This window comes from Salmo salar, chromosome ssa05 (genome assembly GCF_905237065.1).
Source record: "Salmo salar chromosome ssa05, Ssal_v3.1, whole genome shotgun sequence".
NCBI lineage: Eukaryota > Metazoa > Chordata > Actinopteri > Salmoniformes > Salmonidae > Salmo > Salmo salar.
The window spans coordinates 73,502,778-73,522,702 of record NC_059446.1 but is presented as its reverse complement, the minus strand read 5'-3'; the positions used below and the strand labels follow the sequence as shown (position 1 = coordinate 73,522,702).

The 19,925-nt window shown below is 40.7% G+C and overlaps 1 protein-coding gene and 1 long non-coding RNA gene across 3 annotated transcripts; one reads left to right on the top strand and one right to left on the bottom strand.

Annotated features, from left to right (window-relative positions):
- The first annotated feature begins 340 nt into the window (after positions 1 to 340).
- Positions 341 to 19,084, top strand: shisa7a (shisa family member 7a). 2 transcript variants are annotated; one of them, XM_045718804.1, is made up of 7 exons: positions 341 to 1,113; positions 7,621 to 7,765; positions 9,369 to 12,210; positions 12,518 to 12,675; positions 13,896 to 13,958; positions 14,156 to 14,341; positions 14,440 to 19,084. In XM_045718804.1, exons 3-7 carry the CDS (start codon positions 11,744 to 11,746, stop codon positions 15,687 to 15,689), a joined length of 2,124 nt encoding a protein of 707 aa, XP_045574760.1. In that variant the 5' UTR covers positions 341 to 1,113; positions 7,621 to 7,765; positions 9,369 to 11,743; the 3' UTR covers positions 15,690 to 19,084. The 2 variants fall into 2 exon arrangements, with proteins under 2 accessions (XP_045574760.1, XP_045574759.1); XM_045718803.1 differs by lacking the exon at positions 7,621 to 7,765.
- Positions 16,855 to 19,875, bottom strand: LOC123743159 (uncharacterized). Its single transcript, XR_006769967.1, has 2 exons — positions 19,594 to 19,875; positions 16,855 to 17,130 (listed from the first exon to the last, which is right to left on the bottom strand). It is a non-coding gene; the product is annotated as an uncharacterized lncRNA (long non-coding RNA).
- Between the last annotated feature and the right edge of the window lie 50 nt (positions 19,876 to 19,925).

Below are 19,925 nucleotides of genomic sequence, written 5' to 3'. Positions count from 1 at the left end.
CATGCTATTCTTCACATTTGACCATGAGACTGAGAGAAACATGTCCACTTTTAAAGCTAATTTCCCGCTATTCTACACATTTTGGCATTATGCTGAGAGTAGACGTGGCAGTTTTAAAGCTGATTTCCTGCAATTCTACACACGTTCCCATTGTTTATGACGTGTTCATATGCCATCTTGGGGGCCCCCTGGAAGTCGAGGGCCCCGTGGCACGTTTGCCGTCCATAATGGTCCATAATCCGGCTCTGCATAGCAGTTGCAGTGCATCGTTGAGAAGGTTAGCTCATGTCTTCTGTATACAGTCTTTCTGGTATTGGAACCAATCGTATTGGAACCATAATCACTTCCTTAAGCCAATTACAGACCATCATGGATGGGTTGGAATTCAGCATCCGAAAGCCCTGGATAGAACTCTCATCAACACCAGTTCGAGCGACCAATGGGAGCGCACTTGAGCTTTGCGGACCTTAGTGAGACCAGTCGCACAATCCCATAGGCATTGTATGATCGGGGTCGGTCGGAATTTCTGACGAACTCTTATATCAGCTTGGAATAAATGGAACGTAAATTTGCAGAGGAAAAATGTGTAGTTTAATTCAAGAAAAAAAAATCTGGCGACCTTCCTTTTGACGGTGTGATATGCCTATTGTGCTGCACTTGCTCGCTATAGTGAGTTTCGTAGGATAGCTAGATTGCGTTTTCTTCTACGGATTTCTTTTTTTGACCAGACAATTATATGTGCAACACATGGAATTATGCACATCGTTTAGTTACAAAATGTATTTCACCAGGAAAGGTTAGACAATATTTCCATAAACTTGCCATTGCACAGCTTCTAGGCTATTCTAATAATAGTTTATTCCATCGATAGAGTCAACTAAGAGTTTAGCTCAGGTTAGTAAAAATAAATAGTGCAGATATGTCATATTGTCGACGGATATACTGGTACACAACATTGGGCAGCACTTGATCGACTACAAAATGAGGAGGATTTGTCACAATAGTCTTCCTTCAACAGTTTATAAGACAGTCGTTATTGCCTAACCAGAGCGAATTTATCGCAGCAATCCAGTGCGCACAGTCTCCCCGGCTGTTATCCGGCAGAACGCGCAGGTAAGACATGGCAATATATTCACCTTTTTTGATACAGGAACATCATGAAACAAATGCTCAATAACAGTTTACATTTTCTTCGTGTTTCACGTTACCTCGGGTTCCACATATGGCACAAAGTGATTTGCTATCAATATGGATAAATATAGGATACAGCAACAAAACATATTGATTTGAAAGCTGCGCCACAGACATCAACTTATCACATAAACACGCTTGTAAGACGCAGCTGATACACATTGACACAGTTTTTATACATTGATACTTCATATGTGATTAGACTACACACGCAGCCAGTCAGTGTATGCACACTCGGGTTCTTCTACACCCACGCACGCTTAATGATACATGCAAGTCATACCTCCGTAACCTACATGTAATAATGTATGCGTGCAGTGGCTGAGCTACAAGTTGTTAACCTGTAAAAGATATAGATGTGGCGAAGTCCATTCATACACAGACCGGTTACAGCCAGATATGGGTACACAAGCAGCAGCAGGTTCATTGCGCAGTTAAACTCACTATGGGCATTTCAGATTTACGTCTGTTTGCACTAGGCTACTTCTTCTCTGCTGGCCTTTTATCAGAACTAAAGCCATTTTTTTGTGCAGTGTGCATAATAGACTATTGTTTTTCAATATGGAATATGAAAGGAATGTTGTTGAAATGTGAGCATTTAACATTTTGCTCTTCACAGGGTGTGGAGATATTTTCCTCTCCACACCCTGATTGGATCAAACCAATCTGAAACCAATGAGTCATGATGGACAAGTTTTGTTACATCTTCTTCACACTATAGTATCATAAATCAATAAGCAAGGTGCTGTTGCTGTGATACAATGGCATTCAGGATTAGTCCTGTGTGTTTGTTCTGAATAATTTAGTGTCATGTCATGATGTCCTTCCTTCAGTGGACATGGAACTCATGGATACATCATTCTGATCTGCACAGCACTGAGTGTTTTGTCCTTCACTTTTTGGTCCCATGTATTCTCTCACTCCCTCCCTCCATCCTCCCATCCTTTAGCATGCAACAATGTATGTGAGACAGCCTTGCCTCTGCCCCCACTCCTCATGCAACTGCAATGCTTCTAGTCAGGAAGAGACATAACTATAGAGAGACATCTATATAGAGGAATCAAACTTACAATGTTACCATATAAACTCAGTGGCCAGTTTAAGGTACACCCATCTAGTACCATGTCGGACCTCCTTTGCCTCCAGAACAGCCTGAATTCTTTGGGGCATGGAAACGTTGCTCAATTGGTATCAAGGGACCTAACGTGTGCCAGGAAAACATTCCCCACACCAGTACACCACCGCTACCAGCCTGTCCAGGCAGGATGGGGCCATGGACTCATGCTGCTTACGCCAAATCCTGACTCTGCCATCAGCATGACGCAACAGGAACTGGGATTCGTTGGACCAGACAAAGTTTTTCCGCTCCTCAATTGTCCAGTGCTGTTGATCACGTGCCCACTGGAGCCACTTCTTCTTCTTCTTGTTTTTAGCTGATAGGAGTGGAACCCGGTGTGGTCGTCTGCTGCAATAACCCATCTGTGACAAGGACCAACGAGTTGTGCATTCCAAGATGCCATTCTGCACACCATTGTTGTACTGCGTCGTTAGTTGCCTGTTTGTGGCCTGCCTGTTGCACGATTCTTGCCATCTCCTTCGACCTCTAATCAACAAGCTGTTTTCGCCCACAGGATTGCCACTTACTGGATGCTTTTTGTTTGTCGCAACATTCTCGGTAAACCCTAGACTGTGGTGAGTGAAAAGCCCAGGAGGCCGGCTGTTTCTGAGACACTCGAAACCGCGCGCCTGGCACTGATCATACCATGCTTAAGTCGCTCATTTTGCCCATTCTAGCGTTCAATCGAACAGTAACTGAATGCCTCGATGCTTGCTTTATATAGCACGCCACTACCATGTGAGTCAATCTGAAGTGGCAAACAATTTTCGTAAACTGGCCACTTATTGTATAGTAGTAACTATACAGATATAACAATAGGGACTAACTTAAAGTATATAGTGGTAACTATAGAGTTATAACTATAGAGATATCTAACTTAAGATGTTACAGCATATAGTAGTAACTATAGAGATATAACTATAGAGACTAACTTAAAGTATATAGTGGTAACTATAGAGATATAACTATAGAGATATCTAACTTCTGATGTTACAGTATATAGTAGTAACTATAGAGATATAACTATAGAGATATCTAACTTAAGATGTTACAGTATATAATAGTAACTATACAGATATAACTATGGAGACTAACTTTCAGTATATAGTGGTAACTATAGAGATATAACTAGAGATATCTAACTTAAGATGTTACAGTATATAGTAGTAACTATAGAGATATCTAACTTAAGATGTTACAATATATAGTAGTAACTGTACAGATATAACGATAGAGACTAACTTACAGTATATAGTAGTAACTATAGAGATACAACTATGGAGATATCTAACTATCGATTTTACAGTGTAGAGTGGTAACTATATAGATATAACTATAGAGACATCTAACTTCTGATGTTACAGTATATAGTGGTAACTATAGAGATATAACTATAGAGATATCTAACTTACGATGTTACAGTATATAGTGGTAACTATAGAGATATAACTATAGAGATACATTTCTTCTGATGTTACAGCATATAGTGGTCTCTGTAGACATATCTAACTTCTGATGTAACATCATTATGTGGTAACTATAGAGATATAACTATAGAGATATCTAACTTCTGATGTAACATCATTATGTGGTAACTTTAGAGATATAACTATAGAGATATCTAGCTTCTGATGTTACAGCATATAGTGGTAATGATAGAGATATAACTATAGAGACTAACTTACAGTATATAGTGGTAACTATAGAGATATATCTATAGAGATATCTAACTTCTGATGTTACAGCATATAGTGGTAACTATAGAGATATAATTATAGAAATATCTAGCTTCCGATGTTACAGCATTTAGTTGTAACTATAGAGATATAATTATAGAAATATCTAGCTTCCGATGTTACAGCATTTAGTTGTAACTATAGAGACTAACTTACAGTATATAGTGGTAACTATAGAGATAAACCTATAGAGACGTCTAACTTACGACGATATAGCATATAGTGGTAACTATAGAGATATAACTATAGTTCACTATTTTGTGATGATCTAGTTTCGTTGGTGGAGTTTAAACACTTGATCGATGTATATATCATAGAGGAGTGTAATTGTTTTTAGGCCAGCTGTTTTTAGTCAAGACGTTTGTGTTTTTAATGTAAAATGTTTTTATTGTACTGTATGTGTGTTTATAGTTTTGTTTAATGTTGTGTTAGTGTATGTAAGTTGTTTTGTTTGAAACGTTGTTCCCTCTGCTGCTATTGGACCAGGTCTCTCTTGGAAAAGAGATGTTATCTCAATGAGAAAAACCTGTATAAATAAAGGTAATAAATAAATAAAAAATAAATTGAGATATCTACCTTTTGATGTTACAGCATATAGTGGTAACTGTAGAGATGTAACTATAGAGATATCTGACTTACGATGTTACAGTATATAGTGGTAACTATAGAGATATAACTATAGAGATATCTAACTTCTGATGTTACAGCATATAGTGGTAACTGTAGAGATGTAACTATAGAGATATCTGACTTACGATGTTACAGTATATTGTGGTAACTATAGAGATATAACTATAGAGATATCTAACTTAAGATCTTACAGTATATAGGAGTAACTATACAGATATAACTATACAGATATAACTATACAGATATAACTATAGAGATATCTAACTTACGATGTTACAGTATATAGTAGTAACTATAGAGATATAACTATAGAGACATCTATCTTCTAAAGTCACAGTGTATAGTGGTAACTATAGAGATATAACTATAGAGACGTCTAACTTCTGATGTTGCAGTATATAGTGGTAACTATAGAGATATCTAACTTAAGATGTTACAGTATATAGTGGTAACTATAGAGATATAACTATAGAGACGTCTAACTTCTGATGTTACAGTATATAGTGGTAACTATAGAGATACAACTATAGAGATATCTAACTTAAGATGTTACAGTATATAGTGGTAACTATAGAGATACAACTATAGAGATATCTAACTTCTGATGTTACAGTATATAGTGGTAACTATAGAGATACAACTATAGAGATATCTAACTTAAGATGTTACAGTATATAGTGGTAACTATAGAGGTATAACTATAGAGATATCTAAATTCTGATGTTACAGTATATAGTGGTAACTATAGAGATACAACTATAGAGATATCTGACTTACGATGTTACAGTATATAGTGGTAACTATAGAGATATAACTATAGAGATATCTAACTTAAGATGTTACAGTATATAGTGGTAACTATAGAGGTATAACTATAGAGATATCTAACTTAAGATGTTACAGCATATAGTGGTAACTATAGAGATACAACTATAGAGATATCTAACTTAAGATGTTACAGTATATAGTGGTAACTATAGAGGTATAACTGTAGAGACATCTATCTTCTAAAGTCACAGTGTATAGTGGTAACTATAGAGATATAACTATAGAGACGTCTAACTTCTGATGTTACAGTATATAGTGGTAACTATAGAGATATAACTATAGAGACTAACTTTCAGTATATAGTGGTGACTATAGAGATATAACTATAGAGACGTCTAACTTCTGATGTTACAGCATATAGTGGCAACTATATAGATATAACTATAGAGACTAACTTACAGTATATAGTGGTAACTATAGAGTTATAACTATAGAGATATCTAACTTACGATGTTATACTAGTGGTAACTATAGAGAAATACCTATAGAGTCTTACTTACAGTATATAGTGGTAACTATAGAGATTTAACTATAGAGATATTTAACTTACTATGTTACTGCATATAATGGTAACTATACAGATATAACTATAGAGATATCTAACTTACGATGTTACAGCATATAGTTGTAATTATAGAGATATAACTACAGAGACGTCTAACGATGTTACCACATATGGTGGTATCTATGGAGATATCAAACTTCTGATGTTACAGCATGTAACTATAGAGATTTAACTATAGAGACATCTGACTTCTGATGTTACAGTGTATAGTGGTAACTATAGAGATATCTAACTTACAATGTTACAGCATATAGTGGTATGTATACAGATATAACTATAGAGACTAACTTACAGTATATAGTGGTAGCTGTAGAGTTATAACTATAGAGATATCTAACTTCTGATGTTACAGTATATAGTGGTAACTATAAAGATATAACTATGTTACAGTATATAGTAGTAACTATAGAGATATAACTATAGAGATATCTAACTTCTGATGTTACTGTATATAGTGGTAACTATAAAGATATAACTATGTTACAGTATATAGTAGTAACTATAGAGATATAACTATAGAGATATCTAACTTCTGATGTTACTGTATATAGTGGTAACTATAAAGATATAACTATGTTACAGTATATAGTAGTAACTATAGAGATATAACTATAGAGATATCTAACTTCTGATGTTACTGTATATAGTGGTAACTATAGAGATATAACTATAGAGATATCTAACTTAAGATGTTACATTATATAGTGGTAACTATAGAGATACAACTATAGAGATATCTAAATTCTGATGTTACATTATATAGTGGTAACTATAGAGGTAACTATGTTACAGTATATAGTAGTAACTATAGAGATATAACTATAGAGATATCTAACTTCTGATGTTACTGTATATAGTGGTAACTATAAAGATATAACTATGTTACAGTATATAGTAGTAACTATAGAGATATAACTATAGAGATATCTAACTTCTGATGTTACTGTATATAGTGGTAACTATAAAGATATAACTATAGAGATATCTAACTTAAGATGTTACAGTATATAGTAGTAACTATAGAGATATAACTATAGAGATATCTAACTTCTGATGTTACTGTATATAGTGGTAACTATAGAGATATAACTATAGAGATATCTAACTTAAGATGTTACATTATATAGTGGTAACTATTGAGATAGAACTATAGAGATATCTAATTTCTTATGTTATAGCAAATGTCATTTTTACATTTTTACTTGTAGGTGTGTTAGGATACTGGTGATACATTACAGGAATTATAACTGCATGATGTTTCACTGTAATTTGCGTCTTTAGTCATGACAAGTCTTTTGGATTAGTATATCCTGCTGGAAAATGCGGGTTGGGATGCCTTTTCATGAGAATAGATGTTGTTAGTTGAAATGATAAGGAATGTGGTGATGGACATAGAATAATGTATAGATAGAGGATGAAATGGAAGAGATTATGGTATCATGGACAACCAGTGATGATGGAGGTAGAAGTTTCAGAATTGGCTAATAGGTGTAGATTGGACTATACCTCATTTTCTGTCTCTCTCTCCATCTATCTCTCGCTCTTACACACAGACAGAGCTGCAGTGCTATTCTAAGAGAGTTAGCTGCCTCAACCCACGCACCAAATCTGAGAAAGAGAGAGAAAGGGAGAACGAGAGAGATGGGAGACAGGAGAGAGCGAGAAGAATGAAAGGAGAGAGGGAGAGACTACAGAAAGGTTCAGAATGCCTGTAGAGTGTACTGCAGTCACACACACACACACACACACACACACACACACACACACACACACACACACACACACACACACACACACACACACACACACACACACACACACACACACACACACACACACACACACACACACACACACACACACACACACACACACACACACACACACTATCTCTCTGACTGACATATGTGCTGCCACTTCAACAACAGCATTAACAGTATTCATTGTACAGATCAGATCTTGCAGATGCAAGTGAAAGGACATCCAAACCACTCTCTTCCATCATATTTCATGCTTGTTGTGTCTCCCTATCTTGTTATGTTGTTTGGGTTGTGCATTTGTGGGTCTGTCTAACTGTGATGTGCTGTGCTGTGCGGTGTTATATTGGTAAGTGCTGGGAGAAATGTACTTGATTCTGTGCCACCCACACACCGCCCTCCCACTCACGACCGTCTCTGCGTCTATACCTCTGGCTCTTCCTGCTCCCCACCAACTCTCTCTGCTCATTTAAATCCCGACCCTACATTTATCCCCCTGCTCTGTCTCTCCGTTTCACTCTTTCTTTCTCTTCCTCTCTCATCTGCTTTTCAGGAGCTGATGCTCCTGCAAAAGGCAGACACACTAACACAGACACACCTAGCATACCTACATGCACCTAGCATACCTACATGCACCTAGCATACCTACATGCACCTAGCATACCTACATGCACACACACCGTGAAGGAGTAGCTTTGTATGTATGGATTTATTGTGTATTTATCTATATAGGATCCTAAACTGTCAATTGATTATCACATCCTTCCAGTTAATTGATCTTTATTCATCATTTCAACCTTTACCTGTTGGTTTGAACGTTAGAATGAGTGGCATGCCCCTTTAATTTGACTGCGTTCAAGCTTTGTTAATTAGCTGATTGCACTTGCACACACCTGTGGCCTGCTGCCTGAAGCGCTTCAATTTGTTTAAATGGAGGATGGTGTTCTGTGTGTGAGTGGGACTGCTGGGATGTCTGCAAGTTTTTAATAAAACTACACTATTTATTACGATATCACTATCTCTGTCTCATCAATGTGAGGACCAGCTATCTCACACATGCATAACAGCACACAAATTCAGGTGCATATGGCTGACTGCCCTACACACACGCACTCACACACACACACACACACACACACACACACACACACACACACACACACACACACACACACACACACACACACACACACACACACACACACACACACACACACACACACAGCATACATGCCTACACACACACACACACACACACACACACACAGCATACATGCCTACACACACACACAACAGCACACAAATTCAGGTGCATACAGTATGCATGGTGCACACTTCTTGACAAGTTCTATTCCAATTTATAGCTAGAAATTCATAGCAATTCATGAGTGTCTTACAGAGTGTGTTGTCTGTGTGTTGCTGTGATGTGTGTCAGAAATCGAGGGAGGGAGTGTGTGTGAGTGAGTGTGTTTGTGTGTGTCTGTGTCGGGGGGGGGGCGCTTGAAGTCCACTCTCCAAATCGATTCTTTCTGTGTTCCATACAGGATCCACAAATCTGTGAAGACATTCCAGGCCTGATCCCCTTTATCCAAATCTGAAGACAATCCAGGAAATCAAGCAGAACTTTCAGGGAACAGAAGTGTTCTCTATAAAAACTTGGAACAACAGTGAGAACTGCTGGTTGTATTCTCCATTGTTTTTATTCACATATATTGAAACAAGTAGAGCCATCAGTGATTTCAGCAGCCCCCCCCCCCCCCTATCCATGCCTACATGCTCAGCGACAGATAAGAACTGTTTTGATAATTGTATGTAATTATAATTTGTGTGGGAGACGGAGCTGTCTCTGTCTATTATCACCTGTAACCTCAGACACAATAACTCCACACATTTACATATTTCTCTCCAAAAATGCTTTTCTTTCAGTTTTAGGACCAAATGAGGAATAATCAGAGTTATTGAAGGAATGGCACATGTGAACTACAATGTGCTATTCAGTCCTCAACCATCATAATGAGACACAACTGAATTCAATCTGTAGAGTTACATCTAAACCTCAAGCTCTTTTCCTTGTATATTCTATACTAGACCATACATACTAAGTTTGTACATCTAAACCTCCAGCTCTTTTCCTTGTAAATTCTATACTAGACCATACATACTAAGTTTGTACATTTAAAAACAGAGGTACCCACCCAGCTACTAGCTAAAATGAAAATGGCTTTTTCAGCTGTCTATTTGATATAATACGATTTGTCGTACTGTTTTATATTTTCTCCTCATTTGCGGTATTCACTGTCCTCTGTCCTTAATGTAGGGCGCTGGCTCTGTAGCCTTCAGCCCAATCAGAGGAACAGTAAGTGCCTATGCATTTTAGATAAGACCATAAAACATTTAAGTAAATAAGTGGCCAATGCATTATGTAGTTAGTGACCTGTGATGTTTATATGCCTGGAAGGGCAATGTCCTGCTTTACAGTCACACAGTAATGTTTACACTACGCCACAGCCATTCAGTGCCCTGACCCGTTAAGAACCACTACACCACAGCCATTCAGTGCCCTGACCCGTTAAGAACCACTACGCCACAGCCATTCAGTGTCCTGACCCGTTAAGAACCACAACCTCTCCAACTGCCAGTCAAATGGTCTGCAACATCTAAAAGCACAGGAACACAAATGATTTACATTTATTTAGCACAAGATTTATTTAGTACAAATCTTTTATTTAGCATAATACTGAAACATTAAACGTTTATATGTAGAGATTTTTCTACTTTTTCAGAGATTATTAGTTTACAGGTTGATTCTAAGTGCAAACTTGGAATGTATCCAGCGCCAAAACGACATGATTGAATCATTAACTGTTTACATTTTAGGAACAATGTTTACAGAGGACTGTTGCCCTTAAAACACAGGCCTATGTGTCATTTTGTGACATATTATTTTACAAGTGCCATAACCGAAAGGAAATGTATAACATTGCCATAACTCATTGAGGAAGCTTACTTCTTGTCTTCAGAAAAACAAAGCACAACGTGTTCAGGAATACGTCATGGTGAAGGTAAAAACCTTTCATCCAAGGAGATTCCATCTATTTTTGTATTTTTTTTCATGTGAATGTTATAACCTCAAACTAACTTCACATGATTCATAGCTAGGTTTTGTATGGTAGATAGATTCTAGACCTAGGAGAAGAAATAGACGATCTGGGTTTGATCAAGATCATAATGTTCAATTTACCCTCGTTTACTCTGTGAGGCTTATACAGATCTGATTTTACTGTAATGGGATGCAGAATATTATCACAGAAGATGTTGAAGATAATGGTAACAGAATGAAAGCCATGTAAATACCTCTGTCACCAATGGTTGACACAACTGGTTGATGACACTCGTGACTTCCATCTCTTAAAGCGTATCTAGAATTCATTCACAAAGTTCATCAGACATATTCATTATTAAATTACAATATTTTGAAACTATGAGTACCAAACAACTCATATCTGCTACCTAAATGTTTCAAATAGTGTTTTAGTGGTTTAATTCTGAAAAAAGGACAGCATTGTAACAGCGTTGAGTCGACAACAGAAAAGAGAGCTCTTAGTCATGTAAAGATGACGCCCACCACCAATCTCCAAGTCTTCGCCGTCTCCCTCCTCTCTCTCCTTGCTGCCCCACTTACCACAGCTGAGGACAGCTCCCCCTCTCCCACTCCCACTCCCCTACGTACCGACCCCCGGCCTCGCCAGGGGGGGCTCCACCGACCCCCCCTCAGTCTGCCCCCAGCCCCCCTCTCCTCCTCCTGGCCATCCATGCCAACCTCCGCCCCGCTGCCCTCCGGGGAAGGCCCAAAGCTCCAGAGAAACTTCCAGAATCCCCTGGGGTTCTGGAGACCCCTTCCCGGCCCCTGGCCCAGATCATGTTCCCTAAGAACGTGACGTCTGCGGCAGCGGGAGCCCTGGCTCCTCCGTTGGGCGCGGCCCAGGTGGCTCCTCCTCCCCGCAGACTGGTGGACGTGGACGTGTGCCATGGTTACTATGATGTCATGGGCCAGTTGGACAACACCTTCAACTGCTCCAAGGACAGCTTCATCTACTGCTGTGGTAGCTGCCACTACCGCTTCTGCTGCCCCGACCCCACCCGTCGTTTGGAGCAGAGCAGCTGTACCAACTACGTCTCCCCGGATTGGGCCAAGACCCAGCCACCAAACGCCATACTCCTGGATGATGATGAGCCGGAACTGGACCCTCTGCAGCCTCTGAGCCACAACACAGGATTTGTGATTGGAGGTGTCATTGTGTTTATGGTAGCAGTTGCAGTGGGGATTAAGATAATGTTCAACAAGGTGTCGCAGCAGGCCAACAACGGAGAGATCAACATGCCCAGGTAAGGGGAGGGGTCAATCAGTCACAGACCAGACAGATGAACAGACAGAGCATAAGACAAACAGACAATCACACAGACAGATAGACAGATGGACAGTCAGACAGACAGACAAACACAGATTCTTTAATAATTTCATAATGTCGTTATAACATGTTTATAGCATGTTTCATTCATAAGATCAGACAAGATATGATATCGTTAATGCCAGGGGGGAACTGTTATTACTCCAGGCAATAAAACACATTTTACACCAGCTAATTACTTATACGTTTACATTTTTGACATTATCTTTTTGGTTTCTCCTCAGAGCGCTGGTGGACATGTTGCGTCACCAGTCCAGTCCAGTGCAGCAGGATGAGAGGAACAACAGCGTGGCTCTGTGTGGTTCAGGGGAAGGACAGGGTACGCTGGGCAGACCTCCCAAAAACCTCTATGCCCCTGGCCTGCCCAGCAAGGACAACAGACGTGAGTGGCCAGGGGAGCATTCGGTTGGAACAAACAGGAAACATGTTTTTGAAATAAAAAAGGGAAATGAGGACAAGCTCACATAGTACACTTCTGTTTCAAAGTCGTTTCTCCTGTTTTGTGCTGTTGTTGGGCTTTAGGCTTATTTCAAACTGTCTTGTAAGAAAGGGGAAGGAGTAAAATGGATTAGATTAGATGAGGTTATTAGTCACATGCACGGTGTTGCAGATGTAATCGCAGGGCACAGTGAAATACTTATGATCCGAGCTCCAACAGCGCAGGTCAAAAAAAGAGAAGTGAATGAGACAATAATAAAAATAATATTACAACTGTAGCAATGATAATGTATATTGTGGGAGGGGCAGGGTAAGTGCTATTGGGAGGGGGTAGAATATCCATAGGGGGAAAAGCAAGGGGGAGGGAGTAGGTAGCTGCCTAGTGGCTATTCAGCAGCCTGATGGTTGGTGGTAGAACCTATTGGCCAGTCTGACAGTTTTTGCCTTGATACTCCTATACTGCCAGCGTCTGAGTGATGGAAGCAGGGAGAAAAGGCCACGATGGCTTGGGTGCCACGAGGTCCCTGATGATCTTCTTGGCCTTCCTGCGACGCCTGGTGTTGTAGGTGTCCTGGAGGGCAGGCAGTGAGCACCTAATGGCTCGTTTGGCTGAGCGTACCACCCTCTGTAGAGCCTTGCAGTCAGCGGCGGTGGAGTTGTTGTACCAGGATGCGATGCAGACCAACAGTAGTCTCTCAATGGTGCTCCTGTAAAACACTGTGAGGGCCCTCGGAGACAGGACAAGTTTATTCAGCCTCCTGAGGTAGAAGAGTCGCTGCTGTGCCTTCTTTACCGTGGTGTCCGTGTGGTTTGACCATTTCATCTCATCTGAGATGTGTACGTCGAGGAACTTGGAAGTTTTCAAAGAGGGACAGTTATGTGTATTTGAAACACAGTGCAATATCCTGGTCGATTCCCACAGGTTCAATAAATGATAAGTGAGTGAGCGTGTAAAGGGGAATTGGCCCAGGTAATGTAAAAGAGGATGGATGCCTTGATCCTAATGTGGTTAATAAACCATGAAGCTAGAAATCTCCTGATAACATCCACAACTGAACACATCATACAGTGTTTCCCTCTGCTGTCTCACTCACGAACACACACACATCTACATTATGTATACACTGTTGCTCCACTGCTGATGACTGTTTGTTTGTTTTGCAGTGGGGAATATTCAACACAATTTTATCCATTCAGGAACCAGTCCCAATCACACTGCTACCATCGGTAAGTCAACTGGTGGTGTAAATGGTTGGTTCCAGTGACATACTGTAATGTATGCATCTGGTGCCCTTCCATGTTTTACAGTTATTCACAATAATGTCTTAGATGTCAATGATACCAACCTGGTTAGATAAAGGCTGTCCAAAAAACAACAATTAAGAAACAAACACACCATAACATAGCTGTCTTTGACCCCTCAGAACACGCCCCCCGTATGAACAACGCCCAGCTGGCGGCAGGAGGCACTCTTCTGTCCAGCAAACACAACAATACTAAAGGGCAGCCCTCCTTCCACCACTCCCTCCACAACCTGGCACAGCTCCCCCCATCCTACGATAACGCCACCAAGCCAGAGCTCAACAGATACTCCTCGCTCAAACGCCTGGGTGAGTAGTGTACCACGTAGCAACATAGAGATAGACCCCGTTACACAGAAAACAATAGCTCTATGACTTATGTTTCACTATTCCTCTTTTGATTCCAGAAAAGAGTGGTCTTGATGAATATTCATCGGGCTACTGCACCACCAAGAGGCGTCCCCACACGGCCCAGCCTGCTCTCCAGTCCTCCAGTCACCACATCCCCTGTGGCGGAGACTACAACACCATGGGTGGGAGGGGCACCCTCCCCCGCCACGCCCCCCGCCCCTGGATCCAACCCACCGGCCTACCCCCCGTCTCACCCACGGTCAACCCCTACCCCCTGGACCCAACCGAGCAGCACTACAACCCCAACTACGACACCCTGTCCAAGCCTGCCAGGAAGGTCATGTCGCAGGACCAGCTGCTCAACATGGGGGACGTCCCCGGGAACACTGGGACCCTCTCCAGGATGTCCAAGAACCAGCAGCACCAGTACTACAAAGCCATGGCTGCTGCTACTAAGAACTCCAACACCCAGACCCTGACAAGGAAGCCCCAGGATCGACCCCAGGAGCGGCCTCAGTCCAACAACCAGACCCTGACAAGGAAGCCCAAGGATCGACCCCAGGAGCGGCCTCAGTCCAACACCCAGACCCTGACGAGGAAGCCCCAGGATCGACCCCAGGAGCGGCCTCAGTCCAACACCCAGACCCTGACGAGGAAGCCCCAGGATCGACCCCAGGAGCGGCCTCAGTCCAACACCCAGACCCTGACGAGGAAGCCCAAGGATTGGCCCCAGGAGCGTCCCCAGGATCGCCTACTCATGTCCCCAGATCACCTGGAGGAGAGTATGGGTAGAGGGGTCGGAGGGATGGGAGTGGGTGTGCAGGATCCATATGCCCATGGAGGCGGCGGAGGCATGGTCCCCACTCTTCCCCGGGGTGGTCTCACCCCTCAGCAGAAAGCCCAGTCCCAGCAGAATGTATGTGCCACGCCCTCCCTGGACCGCCACCACATGATCAAGATGAACTCTCACCCCACGTCAGGGAGGGAGCAGGAGAGAAGCCAGGGCATGACGGGGCATATGAGTGGAGGCATGGGGGGAGGCATGGGGGGCTGGGGTGGTAGCGAGATGCCCGGGGCGGGGGTTGTCATGGGAACAGGGACGCTAGGGGGCCACAGCGCCAAGAGGATGGCTTTCGCTGCCAAGAGGCAGAACACTATCGAGCAGTTACACTTTATACCAGGAGGGGGCGACGGAGGAGCGGGAGGAGGAAGTAGAGGAGGAGGAAGTGGAGGAGGAGGAAGTGGAGGAGGAGGGGGAGGCAGTCAGGGCATCAGGACAGGCAGTAAGAATGAGGTGACAGTGTGAGGGGCACCAGGTAGAAATTGCCATCAACTGCAGATCTAGGATCAGATTATCTCACCCCTAAACCCACCCTTAACCATTAAGGGGATGAAAAAATATCTGAATCTGTATCAGTGGTTAGGGCATATTCTACCTACTGCGTGTGTGGTCTTCATGAAGAGAGTAGACATATGAGAATAGGAAGGGTAGAGAAGGAAATATGGTGAATCAATCTGTACATATAGGGAGATGAAGGACTTGCTTAGAGGTCAAAATGGTAGAGGAACGGAATTATCCTGCCATTTTTATATATGTGATACATCAGCCATATTTCATATCTAAATGTGCCATATTGCCATACACTGATGCCATGAATAACTGAAAAATAACAAACGTGGGAGAAATTAGATAGCTAGGACTTAGTTAAGAAACTGGTTTGTTCATGCATAACCTTGTGTTTTATATCAAATGTTTTACAGAATAAAGAAACTTTTGAGCCATATTAGAAAGGAGGGACCAAGATAATATATCTAAGTATGAGAGAGAGAAGGGTGGTGTACGGCCAGACTGTGTACTTCATTGTTACAAAGAAAAACAGGTTGCACTTGCATCAAAGGATGCTATTTTCCCCATGGAGCATTGAACTGATGATCTTCATGACCTATGATGTGGAATGTTGGATGATATAGGGTTTTGAATCCGGGGAGTGGTGTACGAGTGAGCCCGCCTCATTCTGACGCAGGAAAACAGAGCTGTCGATAGTTGCTTCTTGTGTGAATGAATGAGTGACCTTGGGAAAATTGCTTCCACACATTCTCTAGTTGCCCCCAGTAACTGATCTGAGGTCAGTTTTGCATCCCACCACCGCCTAATAGTTATGCTCAGCATTTGGGGAGGTTGAGCTGATCCTAAATCTGTGCCTAAGTGCAACTTCTACCTGGAGCTCCCCTGTGACCCAGCTGTCTTCATCAGGACAACCAAATCTGATTGAGCCATGAGTCACTATGTTTGACGAGGAACTTCTGAGTTGGTCAGCCTACCAATAGGATGATTAGCTACTGCAAGTACAGGGTATTTTCTTTCATAGAGCACAAAAAGTACAGTATGATGCAGGTGTTGCACTTCATAATACGACTGACCTTCAAAGCCATGCATTGGGATACAAATAAAATACCACAGAGAAAGCACGTCTGACAATCACCATTTTATTATTCTCACCAGAGAACTGACACAAGCCAACATTTCTACAGGACAATACAAATGATTGGCTTCAGAGCAATCCAAAGTGTATGTGTCTAGGGAATTGACTGTAACAAGGCAGTGGACTATAATGCATACTGTAGGATGACTCCAATGATGAAGCAGTCAGATATGAGGGTGAGACTCAGAAGAGACTTGGGTGGCTAGGATGCCCTTCATCAGAAGAGGACCTTGCTCGTTCGTAGTAACACACTCCAACCGTTCTCTATTAGGTAGAAATGTCATAATATCAATAATAATGCTTAATATTAAGGGCTATCCTATCCTACATGTGTGGCTTTGGACCATATAATACAGCATATTAATGCTTTCACTTAATTTTTGGTGTTGATATTGTCACTGACACGTGAGTACTAATGTTCTGTAGATACCTGGAGTCAAACTTGTAAAAAAAAAAACATGAGCAGTTTTTTTCCAGCCCAGCTCAAAGAGGGAAACACTAAGACAGAAAAGTTTTTGCACAATCCCGATATTTGCACCAGATAAAGACAGACATATTTTGTATCACATCTTAGGGGTTTACATTCAGCATAAAAGGACACTCAGTCACTGGAGATGCGCGGGGCTGTGTTTGATAAACTTAAGGGACTTAAGAAAATGAACAGACTTGTATTCGACTAAGAGAGAAGTATAACTGTATATATATATATCATCTACAGTATACAAAGTGTCTCATATTGCTTACAAATGGACAGAAGAAAAAAATCTGACATAATTCAGGAGATAAAATGACTGACATGTTGATACAGATTTTCTTTTGACAATCTTCCTATACACAACGGTAACTTACCCAGTGAGCAAAATGGCATCTTTTAGACGTCCATGGACGTCGGCGTCAGACGGTGTTCACTGGGTAGTCCGTGTCGGTTATTGTCATGATTACGACAAGTGTTATTATTAATGATTATTATAATTGTTGTTATAATTAATGGTTATCTTATAGTTATGATGTTGGTGTTATTTTTCTTAGTGAGATTTTAAGTGTTTACATGTTTTTAGATACCTATCTTTCTCATGACATTTTGTTTGTTTTGTTACATCTGAACACAAAATGGGGATTCAAACAAACACTGTCTAATCTTGATGCATGTCAACTCCATGCCTTGGTAATGCATTGACAATGCATGTATACAGGGTTTTATTACAGTATGTTTTGAGACAATGGCCCAATTACAAACCTATCCCTAGTCCCTTTCCCTAGATGTAGCCTTCTATCTAGACTATTTGAAAATATTGCGTAGGTATTAGCAAAAGTTGTGTTGGTTCCACGTGTTGGGGTGGAATGATTACACTCACCGTTCACAAGGTCATACAATATTGATAGGGACTAGGGAGGGAAAAGTTCTGGGTCTGGGACCAAATTGAAACACTTGCTAATACCACAGCCTAACCCAATAAAACCCAAAGGGTTAACACATGATGTCACAATGTAGGTAAAAAGGGTATAACAGTAACTACCTGAATGTTCAGTAACAGTGTCTTTTTTCAGGGAATTAGGACAGCTAACCTAGTTTTAGATTTGTATTTAAGTCACAGAAAGTCTGTAGCAATGTCTGTACTATCGCCACAAGCCATAACCATTGAAACAGTCATTACATACACTTCTGCCATTATTTTGTACATGGTAAACCTTTTTTTGTGTAAGTATATTGTATTTTGTATAGCTAGTACAATCAGAATATTCTAATGGGTTGTGGCTCTCTTCTATAACACATTAATTTGAGGCTTCAACAAATTATATGTGAGTATTTAGTGGAATGTACAGTGACCACCCAAATGCTTAACATTTAACATATTTCTATATAGCCTATTATGTGGCAACAGGGATATTTTTGATGAGTAATGACAAATAACACGTAATAGATGGTGAATAAAATAAGACACAAAGAGATGAATGAATAGGTGTATGTTTCAACACCATCATTAATTCATTTAAACCTATGTAGAACGAAGAAGGATAAATCTAAATCTAGATTTGTATGAGATTATATAGATTTGTATGGGATGATATTTACAAGTGAACTTCATGAATGTTTTCATGACTATTATTAATTTTAATATATAAAGGCCTACTTTTAATTTCTCCAATGCATTTTGATCCCCTTGGATACAGCAGTGATCGAACACTACATTTGTAAAATAAAGTTGGTGGAAAAGGTTGTCAGACTTGTTTCTTTCATCAGGGTCTTACTCAAGTACTGAAGAAATTGTATGATATTAGGAGTGATAAACTAGTCATCCTACTCAACTATTCTCATATGAAGTGACTTTACTGACAGGTAAGATTGAATAAATGTTAGACATTCTGTGGGAAGTTGTTCCTAAATCTACAGTAGGCTACAACTAAATCACTAGCTAATAGGGCAGCCACCCCCCTGGAGAGCTACTGTCCTGCAAGCTTTCATTTCAACGAAATTATAACTGTTCCCCAGGACCTTAATTAACTGAATCAGGTATGTTACCACGGGTTTGGAGCAAAAGCCTACACCAGTAGCCTTCCGGAGTTACCCCTGATCCATGGATACATTACCATTTCAATGAAACCCTACATTTGCATGACAAAGCCTGTCACCCCGCAAGTGCCAGAATGACAAGTATACAATTGTATGTCCAAACATTTAGGCATTTTTAAAAAGTTTTATATGAATGACAATGAAATGCAAGTTACCAAATACACGGCAGCCATTTTAACAAGTCTTGGTTGGTGAATGCTATGCCCAGCTGCAGCATGAAGCCAGTTAAAATGGCTTCAACCTCCCGCAGAGTCTGAATCTATTTCTGACGGATTTTTATCACATTATTTGTCATTCGGATACCAACACGGGTGACGACTTGACATAATATACCATAAAAAATCTTTACCAAATGGAAATAAGAATAATTCAATGCAAAATATCAGTTAGCTATAGATAGCATGCTTGCTATCCAAAACAGCTACTGAACCACAGGTTATGCTACCCGGAAATATTTCACGGGCCGGAAAGGACCAATGTTAAGTGA

What these genes read in the sequence shown, in the direction of transcription:
- shisa7a (XM_045718803.1), top strand. Translation starts at nt 11,744, where the DNA reads ATGTTCCCTAAGAACGTGACGTCTGCGGCAGCGGGAGCCCTGGCTCCT. An exon ending in GCCCAGCAAGGACAACAGAC is followed by an intron (nt 12,676 to 13,895) that starts GTGAGTGGCCAG and finishes TTTGTTTTGCAG; the next exon opens with TGGGGAATATTCAACACAAT. An exon ending in CTCCTCGCTCAAACGCCTGG is followed by an intron (nt 14,342 to 14,439) that starts GTGAGTAGTGTA and finishes TTTTGATTCCAG; the next exon opens with AAAAGAGTGGTCTTGATGAA.